General features: G+C 41.1%; 1 protein-coding gene across 11 annotated transcripts in view; it reads right to left on the reverse strand.

The window, feature by feature from the left end:
* Klhl8 (kelch like family member 8) overlaps window positions 1-26,365 on the reverse strand; it is a 63,270-nt gene that overhangs the window by 7,315 nt on the left and 29,590 nt on the right. For all 11 annotated transcript variants that reach the window (XM_076546822.1, XM_076546816.1, XM_076546818.1 and 8 more), the window contains 4 exons: window positions 11,884-12,432; window positions 10,471-10,657; window positions 6,344-6,487; window positions 4,461-4,572 (listed from right to left, as the gene is read on the reverse strand). In XM_076546822.1, the coding sequence (XP_076402937.1) occupies window positions 4,461-4,572; window positions 6,344-6,487; window positions 10,471-10,657; window positions 11,884-12,432 (992 nt within the window). The remainder of the gene's footprint in view (window positions 1-4,460; window positions 4,573-6,343; window positions 6,488-10,470; window positions 10,658-11,883; window positions 12,433-26,365) is intronic.

A 26,365-nucleotide genomic window follows, 5' to 3' on the forward strand; every position in this document is an offset into this window, starting at 1 on the left:
TTTTCCTTTGAGAGGAAGACTTAGCCCCTACTGAAAGTTAACTCATTGTTATATGGACAATAAAAAAGGACAAATTATAGCCACCAAAAGTTGAGCTATTCTAAATGCTACAGTAGCCTTAGAGGCCTCCGCGGATAAACGCTTAACTCAGAGTTGGCTTCAGGTCCCTCCCATTTCCCCGGAAACATCAGAAAAGCAAACCTCAGCTCTGCTACTCCTTACGCTCCCTGTCAAAGGTGTGGGATGCTCTAGTCCCAGTTATTGTCACACAGCATGTTCTCGGGTGTACTCCTAACCTGCTAATCTTTAAGGTAGCCCTGTGTTTACATCATTCAACTTTTTTGTGCATCCCTGTATACACTTTATTTTCAAATTATAAACATATATTTCTGCATAAACAGATTATATTAATTGCAAACGTGCACCTGAAGTAAAAGTTTAAAAGTTGATAGAGACCAGCATAAAGAACAATGCAGCTATCATCATATGGCCAGCACAGCATGAAGAGCAATATGATTATAATCTCCCTGAGCTCTCTTCACTCCTGTGAATGTAGACAGCTGCACTGTAAACACACTACCCTTCTCCTTTACTGTAGACTATACTGTAGACACACTACCCCTCTCCTTTACTGTAGACGACTGTACTGTAGACACACTACCCCTCTCCTTTACTGTAGACTATACTGTAGACACACTACCCCTCTCCTTTACTGTAGATGACTGTACTGTAGACACACTACCCCTCTCCTTTACTGTAGACTGTACTGTAGACACACTACCCCTCTCCTTTACTGTAGACGACTGTACTGTAGACACACTACCCCTCTCCTTTACTGTAGACTGTACTGTAGACACACTACCCCTCTCCTTTACTGTAGACAACTGTACTGTAGACACACTACCCCTCTCCTTTACTGTAGACAACTGTACTGTAGACACACTACCCCTCTCCTTTACTGTAGACTGTGCTGTAGACACACTACCCCTCTCCTTTACTGTAGACTGTGCTGTAGACACACTACCCCTCTCCTTTACTGTAGACAACTGTACTGTAGACACACTACCCCTCTCCTTTACTGTAGACTGTGCTGTAGACACACTACCCCTCTCCTTTACTGTAGACTGTGCTGTAGACACACTACCCCTCTCCTTTACTGTAGACTGTGCTGTAGACACACTACCCCTCTCCTTTACGGTAGACAACTGTACTGTAGACACACTACCCCTCTCCTTTACTGTAGACTGTACAGTAGACACACTACCCCTCTCCTTTACTGTAGACAACTGTACTGTAGACACACTACCCCTCTCCTTTACTGCAGACGACTGTGCTGTAACACACTACCCCTCTCCTTTACTGTAGACTGTACTGTAGACACACTACCCCTCTCCTTTACTGTAGACTGTACTGTAGACACACTACCCCTCTCCTTTACTGTAGACTGTACTGTAGACACACTACCCCTCTCCTTTACTGTAGACGACTGTACTGTAGACACACTACCCCTCTCCTTTACTGTAGACTGTACTGTAGACACACTACCCCTCTCCTTTACTGTAGACGACTGTACTGTAGACACACTACCCCTCTCCTTTACTGTAGACTGTGCTGTAGACACACTACCCCTCTCCTTTACGGTAGACAACTGTACTGTAGACACACTACCCCTCTCCTTTACTGTAGACTGTGCTGTAGACACACTACCCCTCTCCTTTACTGTAGACAACTGTACTGTAGACACACTACCCCTCTCCTTTACTGTAGACTGTGCTGTAGACACACTACCCCTCTCCTTTACGGTAGACTATACTGTAGACACACTACCCCTCTCCTTTACTGTAGACGACTGTACTGTAGACACACTACCCCTCTCCTTTACTGTAGACTGTACTGTAGACACACTACCCCTCTCCTTTACTGTAGACGACTGTAGTGTAGACACACTACCCCTCTCCTTTACGGTCTATGTTTCACACAGGCACAAGCAGGCTACTCTATTCTGCACAAAACATCCACAAACTCTCTCTCCCACCACGCAGTCCTGTTATAACCAATACGTTCTAGGCTTTAATACACACCCTTGTTTGACACTTCTTGAGGGTTTTGTCTACAGAATACTTGGTCTGCTTGTTTTGGGAGCTGCTGTTGGCTGCACTAAGTGGTGCTGGGGAATTGAACTCAGGACCTCGGGCATGTTAGGGAAGCACTAAGACACAGAGCTGTATCCCGGGGCTACTGCCTTTCTGAATCCTGTTTTGGTGACATGATTTTAATTGCTCTTTCATCTAGATGTTGGAAGTTACTATTCAAATCATTAATACAAATTTACAAGAGGCTAAATTACTGAATCATGTAGTTAACATTCTCCCCTTTAGATAAGTTCTAATAATCAAAATATAGTTCAATTTATTAAAGATGAGAATTTAAAATATTTTAAAATTGTAAAGAAAACAGAAATTGAGAGAGCTATTTTCTTAACAAGATAGTAATAAGCCTTAGAGCTAGTTAGAAACATGTTTGAGAGAAACACTACATGAATTTTCATTAAGGTCAGAAACAAGACAAAAATACCTGCTTCAATTTCTATTCATATGGTATCAAATTATCAGCCCATAAAGGAGGTATGTGAAGCAGATCAGAAACCTAAGAACGTATAAGGAGGGCTGGAGGGATGCTCAGGGGTCAAGAGCACTCACTGCTCCTGCAGAGGACTGGAGTTTGATGTCTGGCAGTCTGGTTAACCCGCTTATAGACAACTATCTCCAGCTCCAGGGGATCCGATGCCCTCTCGGGCCTCAGGGGCACTTACATGCACGCATGTACACACACACACACACACACACACACACACACACACACACACACCACACCACACACACCCACACCACACACACCACACACACACACACACACACACACACACACACACACCACACACACACACACCACACACACACACACCACACACACACACACCACACACACCACACACACACATACACCACACACACACACCACACACACACACACACACACACACACACACCACACCACACCACACCACACACACCACACACACTCACACTATAAAGAAAAATGTATTGGGAAACTGGCAAAAGTTGGCAGCATTGCATCAATGCTTATTTCTGACACTAAACTCCAGCTGTGAGATGTTAGATACGGGAAACTGGGTGAAAGATATATGGATATACCTTGGCATGATGGGAACTTCAAGCCAGGTGATTCTTAGCTCTAGAGGGCTACGCTCCAGCATTGGAGGACTTTTATCAGCATCCCTGAGCTGTCTATGAGATACTAGCAGTAACTGTCTTGCAGAGGAGGTAATATGATCTTCAGCTGAGAATACCTGACACCTGGAACTCTACATATTCTTGGATAACAAGTGTAAGGCCTACCTGTATGACATGAGATCCTGTCTCACTACAATGCAACAAAACACAAAGAAACAGAGCACAATACCCAGGGCTGTTGAGGTGGCTCAGCAGGTAAAGGCATTTGCCACTGAGCTTGATGACCTGAGTCTGACCCCTGGAAACCATGATGGAAGGAGAGAACCGCCTCCTGTGAGCTCTCCCTGACCTCCACACATGCACTCCTGGTGCAGGAAGGCATGCACCTCCCTTCTCTTCCGCCAAATAAATAAATGAGTGCAAAAAGCATTTTAAATAAAATTAGACAAAATGAACAAAAAAAGGAATGCTACCATATTTGCAACTTTTCTGGAAAAACAACAACAACAACAACAACAACAACAAAACCCTAAAGTCCTTTCAAACAAAAAGTTTCCAAAAGAGCAGCAAGGCTTCCTACAGAAGACTGTGGCTACCATGATGGGAACTAAAAGGTAAGTCCATTCAAACCAGTTTGAAAGTGTGTGTGTGAGTGTGTGTGCACACGCACATGTGTGTACAGGTGCTGGAGGAGTCCACAACAGGGTGTCAGCCTCACAAGGCTGGAGTTACAGGTGGTTGTGAGCTGCTCGATGTGGGGGCTGTGAACTGAACCTCTGGAAGAGCAGCACACACCTTAACTGCTGATCCATCTGGCCACACCCTTATGATTCCATTATTTTTTTAAACATTTATTTATTTGATGTGCATTAGTGTTTTGCCTGCATGTATGTCTGTGTGAGGGTGTCTGATCCTCTTGAACTAGAGTTACAGACAATTGTGAGCTGCCATGTGGGTGCTGGGAATTGAACCCTGGTCCTCTCTCTGGAAGAGTGCTATTGACCACTGAGCCATCTCTCCAGCCCCTGATGATTCCATTCTTAAATATAAAAAATTGTGACAAAGCATGGCTTTGGATGCTTTGACAAAATGGGCTTGAGAAGGATACGTTCCTAAAAAAAGGAAAAAACTTCAAAATAAGATTTTTTTTTCAGTATTGTCTTTTAACTTTACACTATCAATTCAAAAGAATTTGCAGGGACCTACCTCTTGGTGTTCATTGATGCCTTCATCATCCATTTATTAGTGAGAGGATCAAACATCTCCATGCTACCTAAATGCTCATTCCCATCATGTCCACCCACTGCATACACTTTACCTGTCAAATAAAGAAGTATTTTTATTTAATTCCCAGGTGTTACTATTTCATGTAAACAGTACATGACTAGAATGTCATAATAAATTAACTTTTAACATTTTTTTTCTGTTCAACATTGAATTGAGGTCATCAGTAGGAAGTGAAAAATCAGTGCAAGCTTTCAATAAACATGTCCTTGTGTGTACAGCTATAATGCTTTCAAACATCATTCTTGGGTTTCCCACTTTATCAAATAGTAAATGAAATCATTAATTCTGCTTTCAAAACAGGTCAATAAAATGAAAAAAGGCTAATAGCAAATAAGGAAAATGTAAAACTGTTAATACAAAATGATCTACCTTTTTCTGAGTAAAAAAAAATCAACAACAGAAAGTGAGAAGACTGTGGTCTGTCACCGAGCTATATCCTTAGCTGCCTCAGCATTTTCCTACACTGTACAGTTAGAGAAGATTTTAAATCATTACTAAAAATTAATTAATTGCGGAACCCTAGAAAAATTATTAGAAGGATTTTAAGAATCATTAGAAGGATTTTCAGAATCAGCGTTTCTTCATTTTATAGGAGGACTAACGTTTCTGAAAACACAGAGGCCGGGGATGGCTCAGCAGTCAGGAGTGCTTGGTGCTCTTGCAGACAACCCAACAGCACCACACTGATGCTCAAAACCGTCCAGAACCCTGTTCCAGGGGGATCTGATGCCCTCTTCTGGCCTCTTCTTGCACCACGTACACACATGGTGTACATACATACATGCAGACACACAGTCACACACATAATAAAATTAGCTGGGTGGTGATGGGGGCACACCTTTAATCCCAGCACTTGATGGATCTCTGACTTTGAGGCCAGCCTGGTCTACAGAGCGAGTTCTGGACAGTCAGGGCTATACAGAAATCCTGTCTCAGAAAACCCAAAATTAATAAACAACAAAATAAATAATAAAAAATCTCTTAAAATATATAAAAAATAACTAAGGAGCTAGGAATGTAGCTCAGTTGACAGAGTTCTTGCCTACCACACAGGAAACCCTGGGTCAGCTCCCAGCACTGAGTAAACTAGATGTGGTGTGCACACCTGTGATCCCAGCCCAAGAGGTAGAAGCAGGAAGATCAGAGGTTCAATGTCAGCCTCAGGTACACAGTGAGTTCCAAGACACAAGGGACCTTCTCTTGAAAATTTTAGTAAAAACTAAAACTGATTTAGAACTAAAATATTTATTATAATTGATCCCAGGACATGTCATACATAAGACAAGTGTTCTATCACTGAGACACGTTTCCAGCCCTTGGCAACTTGAACCAGGGTCTTGGTTCATGTAGCTCAGGCTGGCCTGGAACCCAAATCTTCCTGCCTCAGTCTCCAAATGCTGGGATTATAAGTATGTGCCACCATACTCAGCCACAAGAATTTTGCTTTCCAGCTGCTCATTTTAAAATTTATATACCAACATGCTAATTTATATACTAATTTGATAATTTGTATACCAATATACTAATTTCTATACCAACATGCCAAGCATCTGTGGACAGAGGCAAGCAAATGACCACCACTCAAAAATTTCATCAATATATTAAAATACTTTACAACTAATACTAATAAATAATATCAATAATTTATTGTTATTTTATATTTATATATTTTAATATATAATATAATATATTTAATTTATATATTATTAATAAAAAATAATAATAAAAAGAAAATCTCAAAGCTCATGTAATTAAGAAAAGCACCATGGTTTTATGATATCATTCAGCAACAACAGACCCACCTTCCACAGAGATCACACCCACATGCCGCCTTCGGCTATTCATTTCTGGTCCAAAGAACCAACTGTTTTTGTTGATAGAATAGCATTCAATACTACGAAAGGGGTCACCAGATCCACCTCGACCACCTACACAGAACAGCACACCTGAAGACAAAGCCACAAGACACAGATCAGTAGCATGGCTTTTTAAAACTTTATTTTTAATTGGTGTGGAAAACAAATGTCAAATTCTGAGTAATTTTCTTAAAGAGTGAGTTATGAAATCGAATTTTCTTTTTGTTCCCTTTCCTTGAACTTTTCAAAGATTGTGATTCATCGGTTATCTATCCTTTTCTGTATTCGCGCTCATTACAAGTGTCCTTGCTAAAGTCCTAACAATCGTTTTACTTGTTTTTCTCTAGGAAGAAGGACACACATACTCATACAATGCAGAGAGAGCCTCTGTCCCAGCCACTGCGGATCTGCCGCCTTCATCAACCTCTAAAGTTTCCCCACTAAACACAACACCGAGTTAAATACGTTCACTTACCTGTTTGGAAAATTCCTCTCTTGGTGCCTGTGACTTCCAGGTTTCCTTTGTTTTCATGTTTCCCACACTGCCCCTCACCACTTCCTACACTCTGGGGAGAGGTCCGTCTCTGTGTTGAAGGTCCGTATCACGGGACCTCCATTAACGTGCCTGAGCTATGCTGCCGCCACCCGAGCCCGCACAGCCCTGAGACCCAGTGTGCCCCAGCATCTCCTGCCTTCCTCCCCGACATGTCACACCTGCCCTCTCAAGCTGCCACTGTCTCGGTGCAGGTCTCCACCAGCTACAGCTCAGTTGCAAGATCCAGCCTGTCCTCACCAAGAAGCCATTTTGCTTCTAGACTGCCAACAGAACTGTGATGATGTGAATGACAATGGCCCCCACGGGCCACAGGGAGTGGCACTCTTAGGAAGTGTGGCGTTGTTGGAGCGGGTGTGGCCTTACTGGAGGAAGTGTGTCACTGGGGGCGGGCTTTGAGGTTTCAGATGCTCAAGCCTAGCCCAGTGTGTTGTTCTCTCTTCCTGCTGCCCATGGATCTGGGTGTAGAACTCTCAGCTACTCCTCTAGCACCATGTCTGCCTACATGCTACCATGTGCTGCTATGATGACAACGGACTGAGCCCCTGAAATTGTAAACCACCTCAATTAGATGTTCTCCCTTATAAGAGTTGCTGTGGTCATGGTATCTCTTCATAGCAACAAAACCCTAACGAAGACAAGGACAATCTGATAAAAGACTGTTTCAACACTCTCCCATAACCTCTACCCAAAAACTTCAGCAAATGCCCAGAATTATAAAAATGGTTAAGACAACATCTTATATCTATTTACCACAATCAGGAAAAAGCAACTTTGATGTAATTCAGAATCATCTGAAGGTATGAAGTAGAGATCTGGGGTCTGACCCTCAGAGTCTCTGATTTGGTCATTTAGGGGAGATGTAAGGATTGTATTTCTAACAGGCTCCAGGGGTGACCGTGTGCATCACTCTGAGTGCCTTCCAGGTAAAGCCTCAGGGCTAGAGATGTGCTCAGGGTTGGAATGTTTGTCTGAGGGCTGGGATTCATCCCCAGAACTGCAAGAAAAACAAATGACACCTTTATCACAGCATAAATGCCCTCTAGTCTAACCCTACCAACAGCTCAAGCTCCGGCACATGCATCCAGCGCCCATCCTTGGAGTTTCCTACAGTGCTTTTCGTAACTATCATTCACCTACACGTGACTGAAATGTCCATACACTGACAACCGCCATCCCAAACTAGAGTACGACTGTGGTAGTGAGCGTTATGCACTAACTAGGTAGTGCCTGGCATGTGCTCAGCTGTTTGAAAGTGAACATTTACACACTTAACTAGATAGTGCCTGGCATGTGCTCAGCTGTTTGAAAGTGAGCATTTACACACTTAACTAGATAGTGCCTGGCATGTGCTCACCATGGAAGTGAGCATTTGCACACTAACTAGATAGTGCCTGGCATGTCCTTGGCACTCTGGGGAGATAAAGGGAGCTGAAGAGCATTCCCCCTAAATGGCATCCTGAAGACGATCTATGTACTATTTAAAACAAAGGCTGAGCTTCATTTTCTCTAAAACTTTTCCTGACCCTTACAAAGTAGCCACCACCACTCTCGGTGGTCACCCCACACTTGGGGGTCCCAGCAAAGTACCCGCAACACTCTACTGAATTTATCTCTTCAACTATCTGTTCCCAACCAGGCTGTTTGTCTGCTTTTCTACAGCCTGTTCCAGAGTCTGCAACGGAGGAGGCATTTAATGTCTGCTGAGTGACTACGGAAATGGAGAAGTTGACCCACTCACGCTCCCTTTCCCACTAATTCAACACTTTGAGTCAGAGAAGCTCAGGTTAGAGGAGACCTACAAGATCACACAGTCAAGTTGATAATAAACTGAGGCCTCGAAAGATTAGCAGTGGCAGGATTAGAATCCCAGAATGTCATCTTATTCTTAGATCACATTTTTTCGAAACTACATCAGTCACCTTTGAACATGTTATGAAAGAAAAAAAACAAACAAAAAGCAAAAATGGAGGCAAAAATATCAGAATACAAATGTGGTTTCTGTTTAGTTTGGAAAATTCCAGCCCTATTATTGGTTGTCTCTTCCCTAAATGGAAGAACACCATCTACCTCATAAAAGGCTGAGTCCTTTGTTAAAACCCGCTCTGTAATGTTCTTATAAGGGACCACACACTGATGTTTGGTATATGGTGATGTTGGCATGAACCAAGGCTGCTGAGACGGTGAGTTTAAATCTGGGTTTGCAGAATGCTTGCCTAGCATGCACGGAGCCCTGGGCTTCATCCCACAGCAAACAAACAAGCAGAGAAAACAGTGAACTTAAAGAATTTAATTAAACATCTTAAGCGTATGAGACAGGATTCACAAAAATAGAATTCTGTGATGGAAAAAAAAGGACCCTTTTTTAAAGACATGGTTGGCCTGGAAGTTTCCATAGTCACTGTGTAGACTAGGCTAGCATCAAACTCACAAGATAAAAATCTACCTGGCTCTCTCTCAAACACGTGCTGGGATTAAAGACATCTAAAGGTGCTGCTGGCTGAAACCAAAAACTGTAATTCTATTTACTAACATAAAAAGGAGAAACAATGGTCTAACTATTTAGAAGACCATCTCCAGAAGCCGGTGGACTCATACTGAAGGCACCTTTCTGTGGTGTCAGGCTGGTCCCCACAGTGCTACTGGGTGACAATGCAGAGGAAACCTCTGTACAGGATTCCGTTTGCTGAGCTCTTGGACTTCACTTATGTTCTCTCACCCTGGTCAGCTGGGATACACGGGGACTTCAGGCAAGACACACACACACACACACACACACACACACACACACACACACACACACACTTTTCTTGGAGCAATATAAAGTCTAAAAGTGGTATAATTAATGTAAAGCATTATGCTCCTTAAATGTAAGAGCTTTAAATTATAAGGGCTTAACAGCCCTTCATACAAATGTTTTTATGCTTTTCATTTGATTTGGTAAAATATAATGACAAGTGCTGGGATATGTAATGTGTGTCAAGCTCAATGTTTGGCACTATAGATACGAGCCTTAAACATCTTCAGCCATTTCTTAAGGACATGTCAATAAAGAGATTACAAAGCAACATAGCTAATCAAATTCCAACAAAGCTCTCTAAAGGCACCAACGGTGGCCAAAGAATCAGGGAGGACCTCGGAGGAAAAGCTATTACTCCAGATTCTGTAGGATTCACAGCCTTTTATAAAAACTGGCTAGTGTAGGCAGGCACAGCAGTGATGACTGTGATCAAGCATTCAAGAGGCAGAGGCAGGGCCGTGAGTTTAAGGACGGCCTGGGCTACAATGGGATTCTGTCTCGTTAAAGCAAACTAAAAAACCAAGAAAGTGCTGTGTTAGTAAAACTAAATGATGTACATTACGAATCGTGGATACACACATACACTTACATACTAATTATTACCTTAAGACACTCAGACCCGAATTATCTGACTGTTAGGTTTAGGCATATGTAACCCAGCCCTCAGATACGTCAAATGCCCTTTCTGGCAAGTGGCTGGAGTGAGCATCATTTACTCACCAGCCGTATGCTTCCTTGGGGTAGTGCGGACCGTGTACTCAAAGTCAGGGACCGGTTTGCTGCTCAAATGAAGGTGATAGTTCCTTGCTTCATCCAGTAGATCTCTACATTTTAGGTTTTGCTTGACAATCTGTTCTTTTGCCACAACACCCATAAGGAAATCAACCGGCAATAATGGCAGACGAACCTACGATCGTGAACAATTATGCATGGAAAGTTAGAAGTTGAAAAATAATTGTTACACATGCTTTAAAAAATCCAATTATAATCATGCTTTGAATGTGTTTTCTTCCTCTGAATAAAAATACAAATAAATTTGCTCTTAATAGGTTAAGATTTGATAACACCACTAAGAATGTTTATTAAATTTGAGCATAACTGAGCATGGTGACTCATGTCTGTAACCCCAGAATATGGGAGGCCAAGAGAGAAGGGTTCTGGATTTGGGGCCAGTCTAAGTGACAGAGTACCAGGCCAGTCTGGGCCATAGAGACTCTGTCTCCAAACAACATATTGAATTAAGTACCCAGTGGTTTTAGCTTTGTTTTGAGACACATTTTAATGCAGCCATGTCTGGTCTCTAACTTGCTGTGTAGCCCAGGATGCTTTCCAGCTCTGCTCCTCTTGCCTTATCTCCTAAGTTCTGCGGTTACAGGCACGCATCACTACGTCTGCCTTGGGCTGTGCTGAGGACCAAACCCAGGGCTTTATTCATGGTAGGCAAGCATTCTGTCCACTGAGCTACATCCCTACCCTGATCCAGTATTTTTATCAACTACAAAGTTTTCACAAAGCATTAATTCAGAAAAAGGTAAGTAACTGAAACTGTTCCTCTTCAGGTAGCATCATTTTACTTCTCAGTAAACAAAGTCAACAAAAGGAGGAAGAGGTGGAAGAGAACAAGAGGAGACAGCAGGAAGGAAACAGACCACGGGGTACAGACCCTGGAAGGCCTCGTTGTCAGTTCCTTATCCACAGTACCCACAGCACAGTTACCAAACAGGAACAATCATAACACACATTCCTGAGATTTCAAAATAAACTTCAGCATGCAAAGTGATGCCATGTGGTTTTTTTCCAGAACAGATCTACAATCCTTAGGAATGGCTACACTTTCATTAGGAAAATGCTTCATTAAAACTTAGAAACTTCATAATAAAGTCAGATATAGGTTTCAGGTAGAACTGTTTCCTAACACAGTATCCATTACTATTTCATATGAATATTTTAAATATTTAAGCTAAAAATCATTCCAATACAACATATCCAGATTACCTTTAGTGCAGGAACTGTAGAGGACACGAAGAGTTAACTCCAGACTGCACCCCTTCAGACACATGACGGCACACAGCAATGCACAACGTGGATTGCTCCCCGTACCCTCGTGCCCTCACGGCCCTACGGGAGCCCTACCTGTGCAAGCGTCTCATCCAGCCATTTAGAGTGATGCTGGGGATTGGCAAGGAGCCACTTGATAGCAGCACTGTAGACCTGCTTCTCACTGTCGATGTTGAGGTCACTGGAGGACAGCAGCTTGTGGAGGTGCTGGGGCGACACACTCACGAAGTCTTCACACTCCACCACTTCAGTAAAGTGCTCGCAGGCATACTGGTCCGCCATGTCCATCAGGTCTATTCGGTTGTGACTCTCCGCAAAGGCTCGTACTGCCAGGCAATTGGAGGGATGGAAATGTAACTTCATGTATTCACAGCAAGCCCTGGCCACCAGTTCAACCTGCAGGATGCATGCCGCATACAGGAGAGGCTGGACGTTGTCTACTGTCAACGTGAGCCGGGAAGAGTAGACGAATTTCACCAAGTCTTCCACGGCATCACCATCAAAGTCTCGAATCTCAATCAGCGCCTGCTTGGCTTCAGCCATTTCAGAAAGAAACATGGCTCTGAAGTAGGGAATCACACAAGCTAGCACCAGTTTGTGACAAGAGATGAGCTTTGAGCCAACCTGTTCAAAACAGCACACACAATGAGAAGGCAGTTCCAGATCTCACTCACCTTCACGTCAGCAGAGAACACATGCTGTGGACAAGGACAAGGTTCTGGGCAGCTTGGACTCGAGGGTCATCTGAATAACGCAACCCTTTAGCTAGTTAGCCTTCAACCTAGGCCAGTTTCTTCAAGTCCGGTAATTTCCATCTCCCAAGTTTTCCACACGGAACTATTGTTTTATATATTATATCATATTTGAGGATCATTTTGTGAAGTAGTAAACATTTTTAAGGTAGCCTAAAAATATCATTTTAACAGTTATCTGAGGGCTGGGATGATAACTTAGTGGTAGTGTGCTTGCCTTTCATGTGTGATGCCTTAAGTTGAATTTCCAGCCACAAAAGTAAAAATTGACAACACTCTATTACATAATAGTGCAATTTCCAGAGAATCACTATTTTAATACTAATTTCCCACCAAAGCTATAAAAATCAATAGCTAGAGTGATAGTTTGAAAGAGAATGGCTCCCATAGGCTAATATATTTGAGAGTTTGGTTCTGAGTAGGTGGAACTGTTTGGGAAGGATTAGGAGGTGTGGCCTTTTTGGAGAAGGGCTTTGAGATTTCAAAAGTCCATGCCATTCCCAGTTAGTTCTCTTTCTTTCTGCCTCTTGGTTGTTGTCTCAACATGTAAGCTGTCAACTACTGCTCCATCACTATGCCTGCCAACCTGCCCGATACCACACTCCCTGCCATGATGGTCATGGACTCACCCTCTGATACTGCTAGTCCCTGATAAATCCTTTCTTTTATAAGTTGCCTGGGCACAATGTCTCTTCACAGCAACAGAAGAGTAACTAAGATAGCCAGCAAATTATTTTCATGTAGATTATAATAAAACTTGGATCTTCTACACCTTAATTTCAATTTCTCGATTTAAAAAAAATTTTTTTAAATGTGATCATGCCCTCCCAATCCCAATGTACTTTTTTAGAATATCCATCCTAAAGTCTAAAGATCTTTGGATAACTACATACACACACACATACACACACACACATATATCTACACACACACACACACACACACATATATATATACACATACACACACATATATATACACACACACATACACACACATACACACACATATACACACACATATATATATACACATACACACACATATATATACACACACACATACACACACATACACACACATATATACACACATATATACATACACACACATACACACACACACACACACATATATATATACACATACACACACATATATATACACACACACATACACACACATACACACACATATATACACACATATATACATACACACACATACACACACACACACACATATATATATACACATACACACACATATATATACACACACACATACACACACATATATACACACATATATACATACACACACATACACACACACACACACACATATATATATATACACATACACACACATACATATACACACACACATATATATATATATACACATATAAACACACACACACATATATATACACACACACACACACACACACACACACACACACACACACACACACACCCCTGGCCTTTTACTGTACCAACTCTTCTCTGTTGTTATGTATTTTATCATATTCTGTAAAGTTTATTTCTGTATTTTCCTTTCTGGTACATAAAAATACTTATCAGTTACCAAAGACATTTAATTTTCCTGCAGTTTCCCCAACAAAACAGCTGCCTTCAAGACACTCCCCCTTAGAGGTAGGAGTTTGTCTTAGCATGTGAGTACTCAGTCCACTCACTAGCACCTGAACAATGAAGGTTGTAAACATGCTCACTCATATATAACTTTACAGCTTTCCTTGTAAGGAAGGTATTTACTTATTTTCCTTATATAAGTAAATATACAGAATTTAAAAATATTCCCACTAGTAAACATAATAGTACATAAACAAGTTTACCTCCTGAAATGATCTGACCTGAAGGCAATGTACTGGCTGGTTTTGTTTGAGGTATTGTGCCTATGTAGTTCATTTGGAAATGTAGGGTGAAGTTCTAGTTTTTGAAAGCTATTATTATAAACTACATAGGATAATCAGGAACACAGATTAGTGGTCAGTCATTTATAATAATCAAATTTGTAGATATGTTAGGTATGCATTCCAGATCATATAGGGATGTGTGGTCTTTTAGATAGGTGGTCTTCAAACTTTTCAAAGACCTACGGAATATGGCATTTAAAATGTTTTGTTAACCTAAAGTTTTTCATGCCAATGAGACACATCTGCTCCTGGCAGCACCAGTTTACTTCAGAGATGATGGGCATTGAAGAAACTCCTTATGGAGTTTGCTTTCACTGTGGCAAAGTTAGCCACTGGGCAAAGAAACTACTCTTGCCTTTGACGGCTGACAATGTGCTGTGCAGCCTGAACATGCAGGACACACAGGAAAAAGACTGTTGAACTTTGCCAAAGCAAGGCAGGATAGTCCTTCAAAATTCCTGTTTCACAGAAGAGTCTGACAGATATTCTGCAGGGCACAGAAGAAAATGACTGATGAACTTTGCGAAAACAAGGCAGGACAGTCCTTCATATTTCCTGCTTCACTGAAAAGTCTGCCAGATGCTCTAGCTGGCACATACCCAAGACGACACAAAAGTTGGCAGAGTCTGCAATGGGGTAGTAGATATGGGAGGAGCATGGGGCATGGGGCTGAATATGATCAAAATACAATGTATTTTGGAAATCCATCCCAAAGAATTAATGGAGGGAAAATTTTCCTTATAAAGTTTTTAACCTAACTGGGCAGACTACACCAATGAGATAGAGGTAAAAATCTCAGACATATAGCAAAACAGCTAAGAAAACAACCAAAAAATTTTGACTTTTAGGTAGAAAATAGAAATCAAGAGTTTCAAATTCACAAATTAAAAACATCTGAATAATGTTAATTTATTAACTTCACATTAATAACAACAACTTGGGGACTAGGGAGATAGCTCCGAGATACAATGCTTGTGATGCAGCATGAGGACCAGAGTTTGGATCCCTAGCATTCACATAAAGAGACCATGTGAGTTTGGCAGCCTGCCTGTAATCCCAGAGACAGAGACAGCAATCCACAGGGCAAGTTGGCTAGCTAGCAGAGTGGAAAAGGTGAGCTCAGGATCCAGTTCAAGACATGAAAGCAGAAATAAAGTCACTAAAGAAAATCCAAACTGATATTGCTGGTGGTCATGTCAGAGGAGCAGCTGGTGGCAATTGAATTTCAGGCGTCAGCCACCAGCGGGCAACTTCCTGGTGGGTGAATCTCAGATAGTCAAGGCCCAGAGACCACAGACTCCAGAATGTCTTTGCTTCTGCTGTGCCTTTACATGTTTGATGCTGCCATCTTTCTCTGGTATCTGGCATGGTGGGAATGGGTGTGGGGAGATCCCCACTACCTATAATATAGTGTGTTTATCTCATGGAAACATCCAGTTCTACTGGCCATTTTTGCCTGTGGATTATTATGAAGATGATTTCTTCCTAAGCTGTATTGTCTAATTGATAAAAGTAATGTTAGTTTAAATAGAGTTTTGATGATAAAAAATAAAACAAGGAAATGTCACACAGCTAGAACTCGTGAGTTTCTTTTGAGGAGCAGCATAGACTGTGGCTTAGGTTAATGATTAAGAAAAATAGCTGAGTCCCAGTAGCTCAGCTTGTTTAAGTTCTTCTAATCTTAATGTTGGGAGATGTGTTCACAAGTTTCAAAGTGCATTGTAGCTGAAACAAAGCTTTGAAAATAACTTAGACTAAGATATTTCGTCAAATAGCTTTGAGGCTAAAAACCCAAGAAGACAATCTGAAGTTTTAGAAAGGCACATAGTTGTATGTGGAACTCTTTAAGGTCAGGGAACAAGAACAAAATAGCCCAATTATCATTAGCTGATGCACCTTTGTTGCTAGGATTGGCTGATGATCAAAGGTGATGATTAATTCCTTGTACCCATTCCTGTCCTCAATCTCTTGAGATAAAAAACTATTGCTTAGCCAGGCGGTGGTGGCGCACACCTTTAATCCCAGCACTCGGGAGGCAGAGCCAGGCGGATCTCTGTGAGTTCGAGGCCAGCCTGGGCTACCAAGTGAGCTCCAGGAAAGGTACAAAGCTACGCAGAGAAACCCTGTCTCCAAAAACCAAAAAAAAAAAAAAACAAAACAAAACAAAAAACTATTGCTGAGTGGGTATGCACCCTAAAGATTTAAAGTAGAGCTGACTGATTCTTTTTCATATATAAAAATTTAGGTTTGTAATTCCTTTAGGATTCCTTATAAGATTACCTTTCAAGATAATAAAGTAATTGGCCCTTTCTTTGTAACTGCAAAATGCAGCCTGCAGGTAAAAGACCTTACTGAAAAGAATATTTTGCTTGCCCACACAATTAATCTATAACAAGTAGCTTGGGTATGAATATACATGGGTTCTTGGGATGATTTGTTTTTCACCTGTAATACGTAAAATGTTTAATCATGTAAGAGATATGGAAAATATGCTGTCTTTTTACTTGTATTCATTGTAATCATCCACTTGAAAAACAGAATGTAATCACACTGTAATTTTTATACTGCCTGAAAGATTGTGGTGGGGTACATAAGCTTTAAGGGAAAGAATAAAGAGAGTTAAAATGGGCTACGAAAAACATCAAGAATGGGAGAGTTAAAAGGAACTAGAAGGAAAACATCAAGAATGAGAGGGGGAAATCACTAGGAAAATAAAGAATAGAGAATGAAAACAAAGGATAAAGAAGAGGTCTGAAGGACCTGAGTGTGTGTCTTTTTCCCGAACCCCCTCAGATAAAAAAAAAAACCTAGTATCCACCAACTCCGTGGACTCCCTTTGAGCCCTCTGCTGCTGGAGGCTGGCACCCCAGGCAGCAGAATGAAATAAAACTGGAAATGAAAAATGGGTGTGGCCCTCTCTGATTAAAATTGAGGAGGGGGAGCGCTCACTCTCTCTTGTGTGGTCGAGACAGAGTCAAATGTCATGAAGCAGCTTGCCTTGGTCCCCTTCCCGCCCGGGGCAGAAGGACAGGACTGCGGCAGCTGGACCGCCAGGATCTGCAGTGGTGATGTCTTCCTTGTTCTGTATTAGTGAGTCTGTTTCCCCACTGCACTCCTTAGTAAATTGATATCGCACCACAAGACACAGGGAGTTCCTAGAAACAATGTTTCTTCTAGGAATGACCCAAACAGAAGGCTCCAACCTTCTGGATTATGCAGACAATGTGGTAAAAGAGGACATTGGACCAATGAATGCAGATCAACAAGAGACAAACAAGGCAACCCTTCACCATCTGGAAATGCCTTGGGAGGCCTCTCACAGGACCCCAAGATGAACATGGTCCAGTCATTCCCTGTCACTATGGAGGAAACTCCTCCCCAGAACAATTAGAGGATCCAGCGCTTATTGTAAAAAACCATACTGCTCTTGATGATAGAATAGCTTTGGAAGATGATTAAAAAATTCCAGAAGGAACCATAAAATGAATATTTTGGCAGACTTCTATAAATGACCAAAGACCAAAGCTAAGGGTATACTTTAGTCTTTAAGCGCTACAGGTTATTGAGAATTACAGGTTAGTAGCCACCCATGCTTGTCAAATTTATACCCATGTTAGTTAGGTTTTCTAGAGAAACAGATATTTCAGATGAATAGGTAATATTCAAACACTTCAAAGACCCAGAGAATATGACATTTAAATGTTTTAATAACTTAGAATTCTGTTGACGTGAGACCCAATTGCTCCTGGCAGCACCCATCTACTCCTGAGAGGATGATGGGCATCAAAGACACTCTATATGGGGTTTGTCTCCTTGGCAAAAATGGCCTACTGGGCATAGAACATCCCTTGCTTTGACTGCTGACAGTAAGTACACTGTCCAATCCAGATGTATAGGACACAAGGAAAAGTGACTGCTGAGCCTTGCCAAGACAGGGTAGGACAGTCTTTCAAATTTTCCTGCTTTTGAAAACAGTCTGTCAGATATTCTAGGCCTGTAGCCAATAGTGGATGACCCAATGTTGCAGAGAAACCTTGGGTAACTGTCCAGGCTGCCAGCTGTCCCTGGCATTTCACTGCATGTTTTGGAAGTTGTTTGCTTGTGTTTCCTACTTACTTAGGTAATATTTCCCTTCTCATGTGTTTGATGGGGTTGAAGACTAGATGATGACAGTTACAACACTCTCATATCTTAGCTAAGAGCATATCAGGTACAAGATTTAGATCCTTCAGGATAGGACAGCTATTGGAGTATTCTCTGTAATTTGCCAGTTACTCTTGGTCTGGACATTTAGTATGTGTTTCTTGATGTTGTTAAAGCTGAGGAGGGGGCACACTCACTCTCTCTTGGGTGGTTGAGACCTAGTCAAGAGGCATGAAGCAGCTTGCAGTTGGTCCCCTTCCCGCCTGGGACTGAAGGGCAGTGGCAGCCGGATGGGCAGAATCGGCAGCAGCACTATCTTCTTTGTTCCGTATTAGTGAGTCTGTTTCCCCAATGCACCCCTTAATAAACTTACACACACACACACACACACACACACACACACACACACACACACACACACACACCCTACCTCTGTGGACTCGTGCCTCAGAGTTTGTAAGCCTCACCAACAGCACACAGAGATGAAAAAGAGAATCTTGGGTGTTGAAGACAAAATAGTAGAAACAGATACCTCAGTCAAAGAAAATGTTAAATCTAAAAATATCCAGGTACAAAACATCCAGGAAGTCTGGAACACTGAAAATCTACAAATAATAGGACTAGAGGAAGAGGAAACCCAGATGAGAGGCACAAAAAAAAAAATATTTTTAACAAAATAATAGAAGAAATTCTCCCAACCTTAAGGAGGAGATGCCTTTTTAAGGTACAAGAAACAGAGCACCAGACAGAACAAAAAAAGAAATTCCTCATGAAACATAATAATCAAAACACTAAACATACAGAAGAAGATAGGATATTAAAAGTTGTGACCAAGTAACATATAAAGGCAGGCCCATCAGAATAACACCTGACTTTTTGATGGAGACTCTGAAAACCAGAAAGACCTGAATAGATGTTCTACAAACTCTGAGAGAACAGGAATGCCAGCCCAGATTATTATACACCCAGCAAAACTATCAATCACAATAGATGGAGGAACAAAAAAAATTGTATAATAAAACCAAATCTAAGTAGTATCTACCAATTTGGATCTACAAAAGGAACTAGAAGGAAAACTTCAACCTGAAGAAATTAACAACACGCAAGAAAAATAATCTCAGACCAGTAAATCAAAAGAGGAAACCCTATACCACGACAAAAAAAAAAAAAAATCAATAAACAGTGCTTATTGATAACTCCCAATATTAATGATCTCAATTCCCCCAACAAAAAGAGAGAGACTAAAAATTGGATCAGAAAACAGGATCCATCTTTCTGGAGCATCCAAGAAATACACCTTAACATCAAGGATAGACATTACGTCAGGACAAAAGGATAGAAAAAGATATTCCAAGCAAGTGGACACAGTAACCAAGCTGGTGTATCCATTTTAATATCTGACAAAATAGACTTCAAACCAAAACTAAATGGAAGAGATAGGAAAGGACACTGCATATTCATCAAAGGAAATATCCACCAATGTAACATCAAAATTCTAAACATTTATACACCAAACACAAGAAAAGTTACCAAGTTCATAAAAAGACACTACTGCAGTTAAAACTATATATTGACCACCATACACTGATAGTGGGAGACTTCACCACCCCCCTTTCACCAACAGACAGGACATCCAGACAAAAACTAAACACAGAAATACTGGAGCTAACAGACATTATCAGCCAAATGACCCTAACAGATATGTACAGAACATTTCACCCAAACACAAAAGAATATAGCTTCTTCTCAGCACCTCATGAAACATTCTCCAAAACTGACTAGATACTCAGACACAAAGCAGTTTCAACAGATACAGGAAAATAGAAATAACCCCCTGCATCCTATCAAACCACCACAGATTAAAGCTGGATATCAACAACAAAAACAACAGAAAGATTACAAACTTGTGGACACTGGACAAATCACTACTGAGTGAAAAATGGGTCAAGACAAATAAAAAAAAGTTTTATAATGAAAATAGAAACACAACATTGTGGTGGTATTGTGTTCCCCAAAATATTGTGTACCTTAATAAACTTATCTGGGGTCAGAGAACAGAAAAGCCACTAGGTAGGCAGTGATAGCACACACCTTTAATCCTGGCATTCCAGAGACAGAAATCCCTCTGGATCTTTGTGAGTTCAAGGCCACATTGGAAACAGCCAAGCATGGTGACACGCCTTTAATCCCAGAAAGCCAGCCTTTAATCCCAGAAAGAAAGAAAGAAATCCCATAATAGAAAGCAGAAAGGTATATAAGTCGTGAGGGCCAGAAACTAGAGGCATTTGGCTGGTTAAGATTTTGGCTGGTTAAGCATTCAGGCTTTTGAGCAGTAATTCAGATGAGACCCATTCCGGATGAGGACTCAGAGGCCTCCAGTCTGAGGAGACAAGACCAGCTGAGGATCCGGTGAGGTGAGATAGCTGTGGCTTGTTCTGTCTCTCTGATCTACCAGCATGGACCCCAATAACTAGCCTCGGGTTTGATTTTATTAATAAGAACTTTGAAGATTCATGCTACACAACATACCCAAGTTTATGAAACACAATGAAGGCTGTTCTAAGAGGCAAGTTCATAGCACTAAGGGCCTACATCAAAATATTGGAGAGATCTCATGTTAGCAACTCAATATCACACTTGAAAGTTCTAAAACAAAAATAAGAAATAACACTCAAAATGAATAGATGGCAAGAAATAATAAAAACCAGGGCTAAAATCAATAAAACAGAAACAAAGAAAAGTAAAAGGATTAATGAAATAAGAGTTGGTTCTTTGAATAAATCACTAAGATTGATAAACCCTTGGACAAATTACCTAGATGGAGAGAAAAGATTCATACTAATAAAATCAAAGACAAAAAGGGAAAGATAATAACAGATATCAAGGAAATCCAGAGACTCAAAAGGACATACTTTAAAAATCTGTACTCCACTAAACTGGAAAAACCTAAAAGAAATGAATAAATTTATTGATAAATATCACCTACCAAAGTTAAATCAAGAGCAGATAAGCAATTTAAAGGACCTGTAGCCAGGTGGTGGAGGCACAAACCTTTAATCCCAGCACTTGGGAGGCAGGTGGATCTCTGTGAGTTCAAGGTCAGCCTGGATTTCACAGAGAAACCCTGTCTGGAAAAACAAACAACGAACAAAGACCCATAACCCTAGTGAAACAGAAACAGTCTTTGAACCTCCCAACCAAAAAGAAAGTCCAGGGGTAGATGGGCTTAATGCAGAATCCTATCAGATTTTCAAAGAAGAATTAATGACAGCATTCCTCAAAATATTCCACAAAATTAAAACAGAAGGAATATTGCCTAATTCTTTTTATGAGGCCACAGTTACTCAGATACCTAAACCACATAAAAACCCAGCAAAGAAAGAGAATTACAGAAGAATTTCCCTTATGAACATAGACACAAAAAAATTCTCAATAAAATACTTGCAAATGAATTCAAGAACACATAAGATCATCCACTATGATCAAGTAGGCTTCATCCCATAAATGCAAGCATGGTTTAACACGTGTAAATTGATCAATTTAACCCATCACATAAACAGGTTGAAAGACAAAACCACATAATCATTTCATAACATGCAGAAAAGGCCTTTAACAAAATCCAATGCCCCTTCATGATAAAAGTCATGGAGAGACTAAAGATAAAAGGGACATACCTCAACACAATAAAGATGATTTACAGCAAGCCCACAGTCAACCCAAATAGAGAGAAAAATCAAAACATTTTCACTAAAGTCACAAATGAGGCAAGGATGTCCTCTCTCTCCAAATTTATTCAATATAGTATTTCAAATCTCAAATAGAGAAATACAACAACTGAAGGAGATAAAAGGGATAGGAAAGGAAGAAGTCAAAGTATCTTTATTTTCAGATGATATGAACTTATACATAAAGGACCCTAAAAACTACACAGGAAATCCTCTACATCTGATAATCACTTTCAGCAAAGTAAAGGACACAAAATTAATACACAAAATCAATAATTTTCCTATAAATGACAAATGGACTCAAAAGGAAATCAGAGAAATAATACCTTTCACAATAGCCAAAAAAGAAAATAACTTGGGGTAACTCTTACCAAGAAAATCAAAGATCTGTATAATAAATACTTTAAGACATTGGAAAAAGGCATTGAAGAAGATATCAGAAGATTGAAAGATCTCCATGCTCCTGGATCAGTAGTAGGATTAATATAGTAAAACGGCCATCCTACCAAAAGCAATCTACAGATTCAATAAAATCCCCACCAAAATTCCAACACAATTCTTCACAGAAATTTTTTTATTTTTAAATTAATTTATTAATTTCCATTTGAGTGAGGTTTTCTTCCCCTTTTATTAAACATAGATTATTTTCTCATACAATATAATCTAAATACAGTTTCCTTCTCTCTACTCTTTCCAGTTCCACCACACCTCCTCTCAACTGGGGCCACTCTCATTAGAAAAGAGCAGGCTTCTAAGAGATAACAACAAAACATAAAATAAAATAAAAGATAAAACAGAAACTATCATATCAAAGTTGGACAAGACAGGCTTTCTTAGGGTTTCCATTGCTGTGAAGAGATACCATATCCACAGTATGTTATAAGGAAAATATTTAATTTGGGTGGCTTATGGTATCAGAGGTTTAGTCCACTATCACCATGGTGGGACATGGTGCACAGGCAGACATGGTGCTGGAGAAGAAGCTGAGAGTTCTACATCTTGATCCGCAGGCAACAGAAAATGAACTGTGTCACTGGGCGTAGCTTGAACATAGGAGACCTCAAAGCCCACGCCCACAGTGACACACTTTTTCCCACAAGGCCACACCTATTCAACAAGGCCACACCTCCTAATAGTGCCACTCCCCATGGGGGCCATTTTCCTTCACACCACCACACAGGTTAACAGAAAAATAAAAGAGCCTCAAGAAAAGGCTCAGGTATCAGAAACCCCGCTCATTCACACATGCAGAGCACTCATATTCAGTACTAAACCGAAAGCTATACTACATACACAGGGGACCTGGTGCAGACCCACGCAGGCCCTGTGCCTGCTGCTTCAGTCTCTGTGAGTTCACATGAGCTTCGCTCAGCTGACTTAGAGGACCTTGTTCTCCTGGTGTCCTCCATCCCCTCTTCCTCACTCTTCCTGCCTCCTCTTCCACTGGGTTCCCTGGGCTCTGAAGGGAGGGGATTTGATGGAGCCATGTCATTTAGAGCTGTCTTCACAGAAATTAAAAGGACAATTTTAGTTCCATATGGACAGGCATACACACATACACATACACACACACACACACACACACACACACACACACACAAGCCCCTCAAAACCCCCAGGATAGCTAAAACAATCCCTAATAATAAAAGAGCTGCTGGAGGTACCACCATTACCAATCTCAAGTCGTAGTACAGAACTACAGTCATAAAAACAGTGTGGTATTGGAGTAAAAACAGACACACTGATAAATGGAATTGAATTAAAGAATCAGGTATGAGTGTACATACCTATGGATACCTGATTTCTGACAAAGAAGCAGAAATACACACTGGAAAACAGAGACACATTCAACAAATGGTACCGGTGAAACTGGATGGCTTCATGTAGGAGAATGTAAATACATCCATACCATTACCCTGCACAAAACTAAACTCCCAATGGATCAAGGGATCCATAAGACCAGATACCTTGAATCTGACAGAAAAGAAAAATGGGAATAGTTTTGAAGTCACTTGCACAGGAAAAGACTTTCTGAACAGAACACTATTAGCACAGATACTAAAGACCAACAATTAATAAATGGGACCTCATCAGAGGCTGGCCATAGAATGGGAAAAGATCTTCGCCAATTACACATATGACAAAGATTTAGTATCTAAAATTTATAAAGAACTAAAAAACTGGACATCAAGAAAACAAATACCCCAATTTAAAAATAGGGTTCAGAACTAAGCAGGGAGTTCCCAAAGGTGAAACACAAACGTCTGAGAAGCACTTCAATATTCAACACCCTTAGTCATCAGGGGAATGCAAACCAAAACTACTTTGAGATTTCATCATACACCAGTCAGAATGGCCAAGATCAATAAAACAACTGATAGTTTATGCTGGCAAGGATGTAGGGGGAGGGGGGGACACTCATCCACTGCTGGTGGGAGCGCAAACTTGCACAGCCACTATGGAAATCAGCATGGGGGTTCCTCAGGAACCTGGAAGCATATGTACCTCGGATCCAGCTCTGTAATTCTTGGGCGTATACCCAAAGAACTCTACATCCTACCACAGAGATACCTGCTCAACCATGTTCACTGTTGCCTATCCACAATAGTTAGAAACTGGAAACAACCGAGATATCCAATAATTGATGAATGAAAAATGTCAATGTTGTACACCTGCACAATGGAATATTGCAAAGCTGTTAAAAAGCGAAATTATGAAATTTGCAGGTAAATGGAAAGAGCTAGGGGAAAAAAAACATCCTGAGGTAACTCAGACCCCAAAAGACAAATACTGCATTATGATATTTCATTTGTGCTGAAATGTGATTTTATTTGTATGTTAATAAATAAAGTTGCCTGGGGGGTCAGAGCTAATAGCAAGCCATAGCAGCAGCCCAGCAGTGGTAGCACATGCCCCTTAATCCTGATCACATGACAGGCAGATCTCTGTGTATTCAAGGACATAGCCAGCTTGGAGACACATGCCTTTAATCTCAATACCAACCATAGAGACCTGGAGGTCTGTACAGACAGGCAGTGACAAGGCATTCATGTGGTTGGGTTTACAACCAATAAGAAAGCAGAACAGACAGATTATAAAAAGACAGACACACAAGAAGTAGGTCTCTTTCTCAGGGAAGGATGACAGTGGCAGCGAAGGGTAAGAAGGGTTTTAGTATCAGCTCTGAGCTACTGCTCTGACCTCTTGGGCTTTTAACTCTGCATTTGGCTCTGTGTTTCTTATTTAATAAGACCATTACATCTACATTTGGTGCCCAACATGGCAAGAATTCATTAAAAACCGTCTTAGCAGCCTGCCAGCTCCCTGCCTCAGTGGCCTGGCTCCGGCTCTGGCCCAGCTTGGCCTAGGCCCTAGGCCTGACCAACCATAGCTACAATCAGTTACCCACAGCTGGAGCTACTTGCAGCCAGACTGCCAACTCAAGCAGCCCAGGCTTAAAATAAAAAATAAAAAAGCCGGTGCTACGAACAACTCAGGCCTGCCGGAGCTACCGGTCCGGCTGCACTCGGCTGTGCTTGCAGCAGCTTCAGCTAGAGCAGCTTGTGGCTGAAACGCCAACTCATGTCGTCGGAGCTTAAGGAGGTCAGAGCCCAGGCTCGACTCAGCTCAAGCAGGAGCTCGTGGCTGTATTTTAGCTTTTAGCCAGAACACATGGCTGCGCGCCTCTGCCTCTGCCTCTCCTTCTCCCTCTCCCTCCCCCCTCCTTCCCCCTCCCCCTTCCTCTCTCCCTCTGGATTCCCAACAGATGCTAGGCAACTGTTTTGAAATTCCCTCGAATTTCTACTGTTCTACAAAGACTTGGTAAGTCAATTAAGATATCAGATATTTTAAAGGGAAAAACTACTTAAAAGAGAAAAATTATTTTTCCACACACAAAAAATGGGTATTATGTGTACATTAGAAGAAAACTGGACTTTGTTTGATAAAATTTTAGGCGGTCTGAAAATGGAACAACTATGTGAGAAGATTGTTGATGG

This window comes from Peromyscus maniculatus, chromosome 10 (assembly GCF_049852395.1).
Source record: "Peromyscus maniculatus bairdii isolate BWxNUB_F1_BW_parent chromosome 10, HU_Pman_BW_mat_3.1, whole genome shotgun sequence".
Taxonomy (NCBI): Eukaryota; Metazoa; Chordata; class Mammalia; order Rodentia; family Cricetidae; genus Peromyscus; species Peromyscus maniculatus.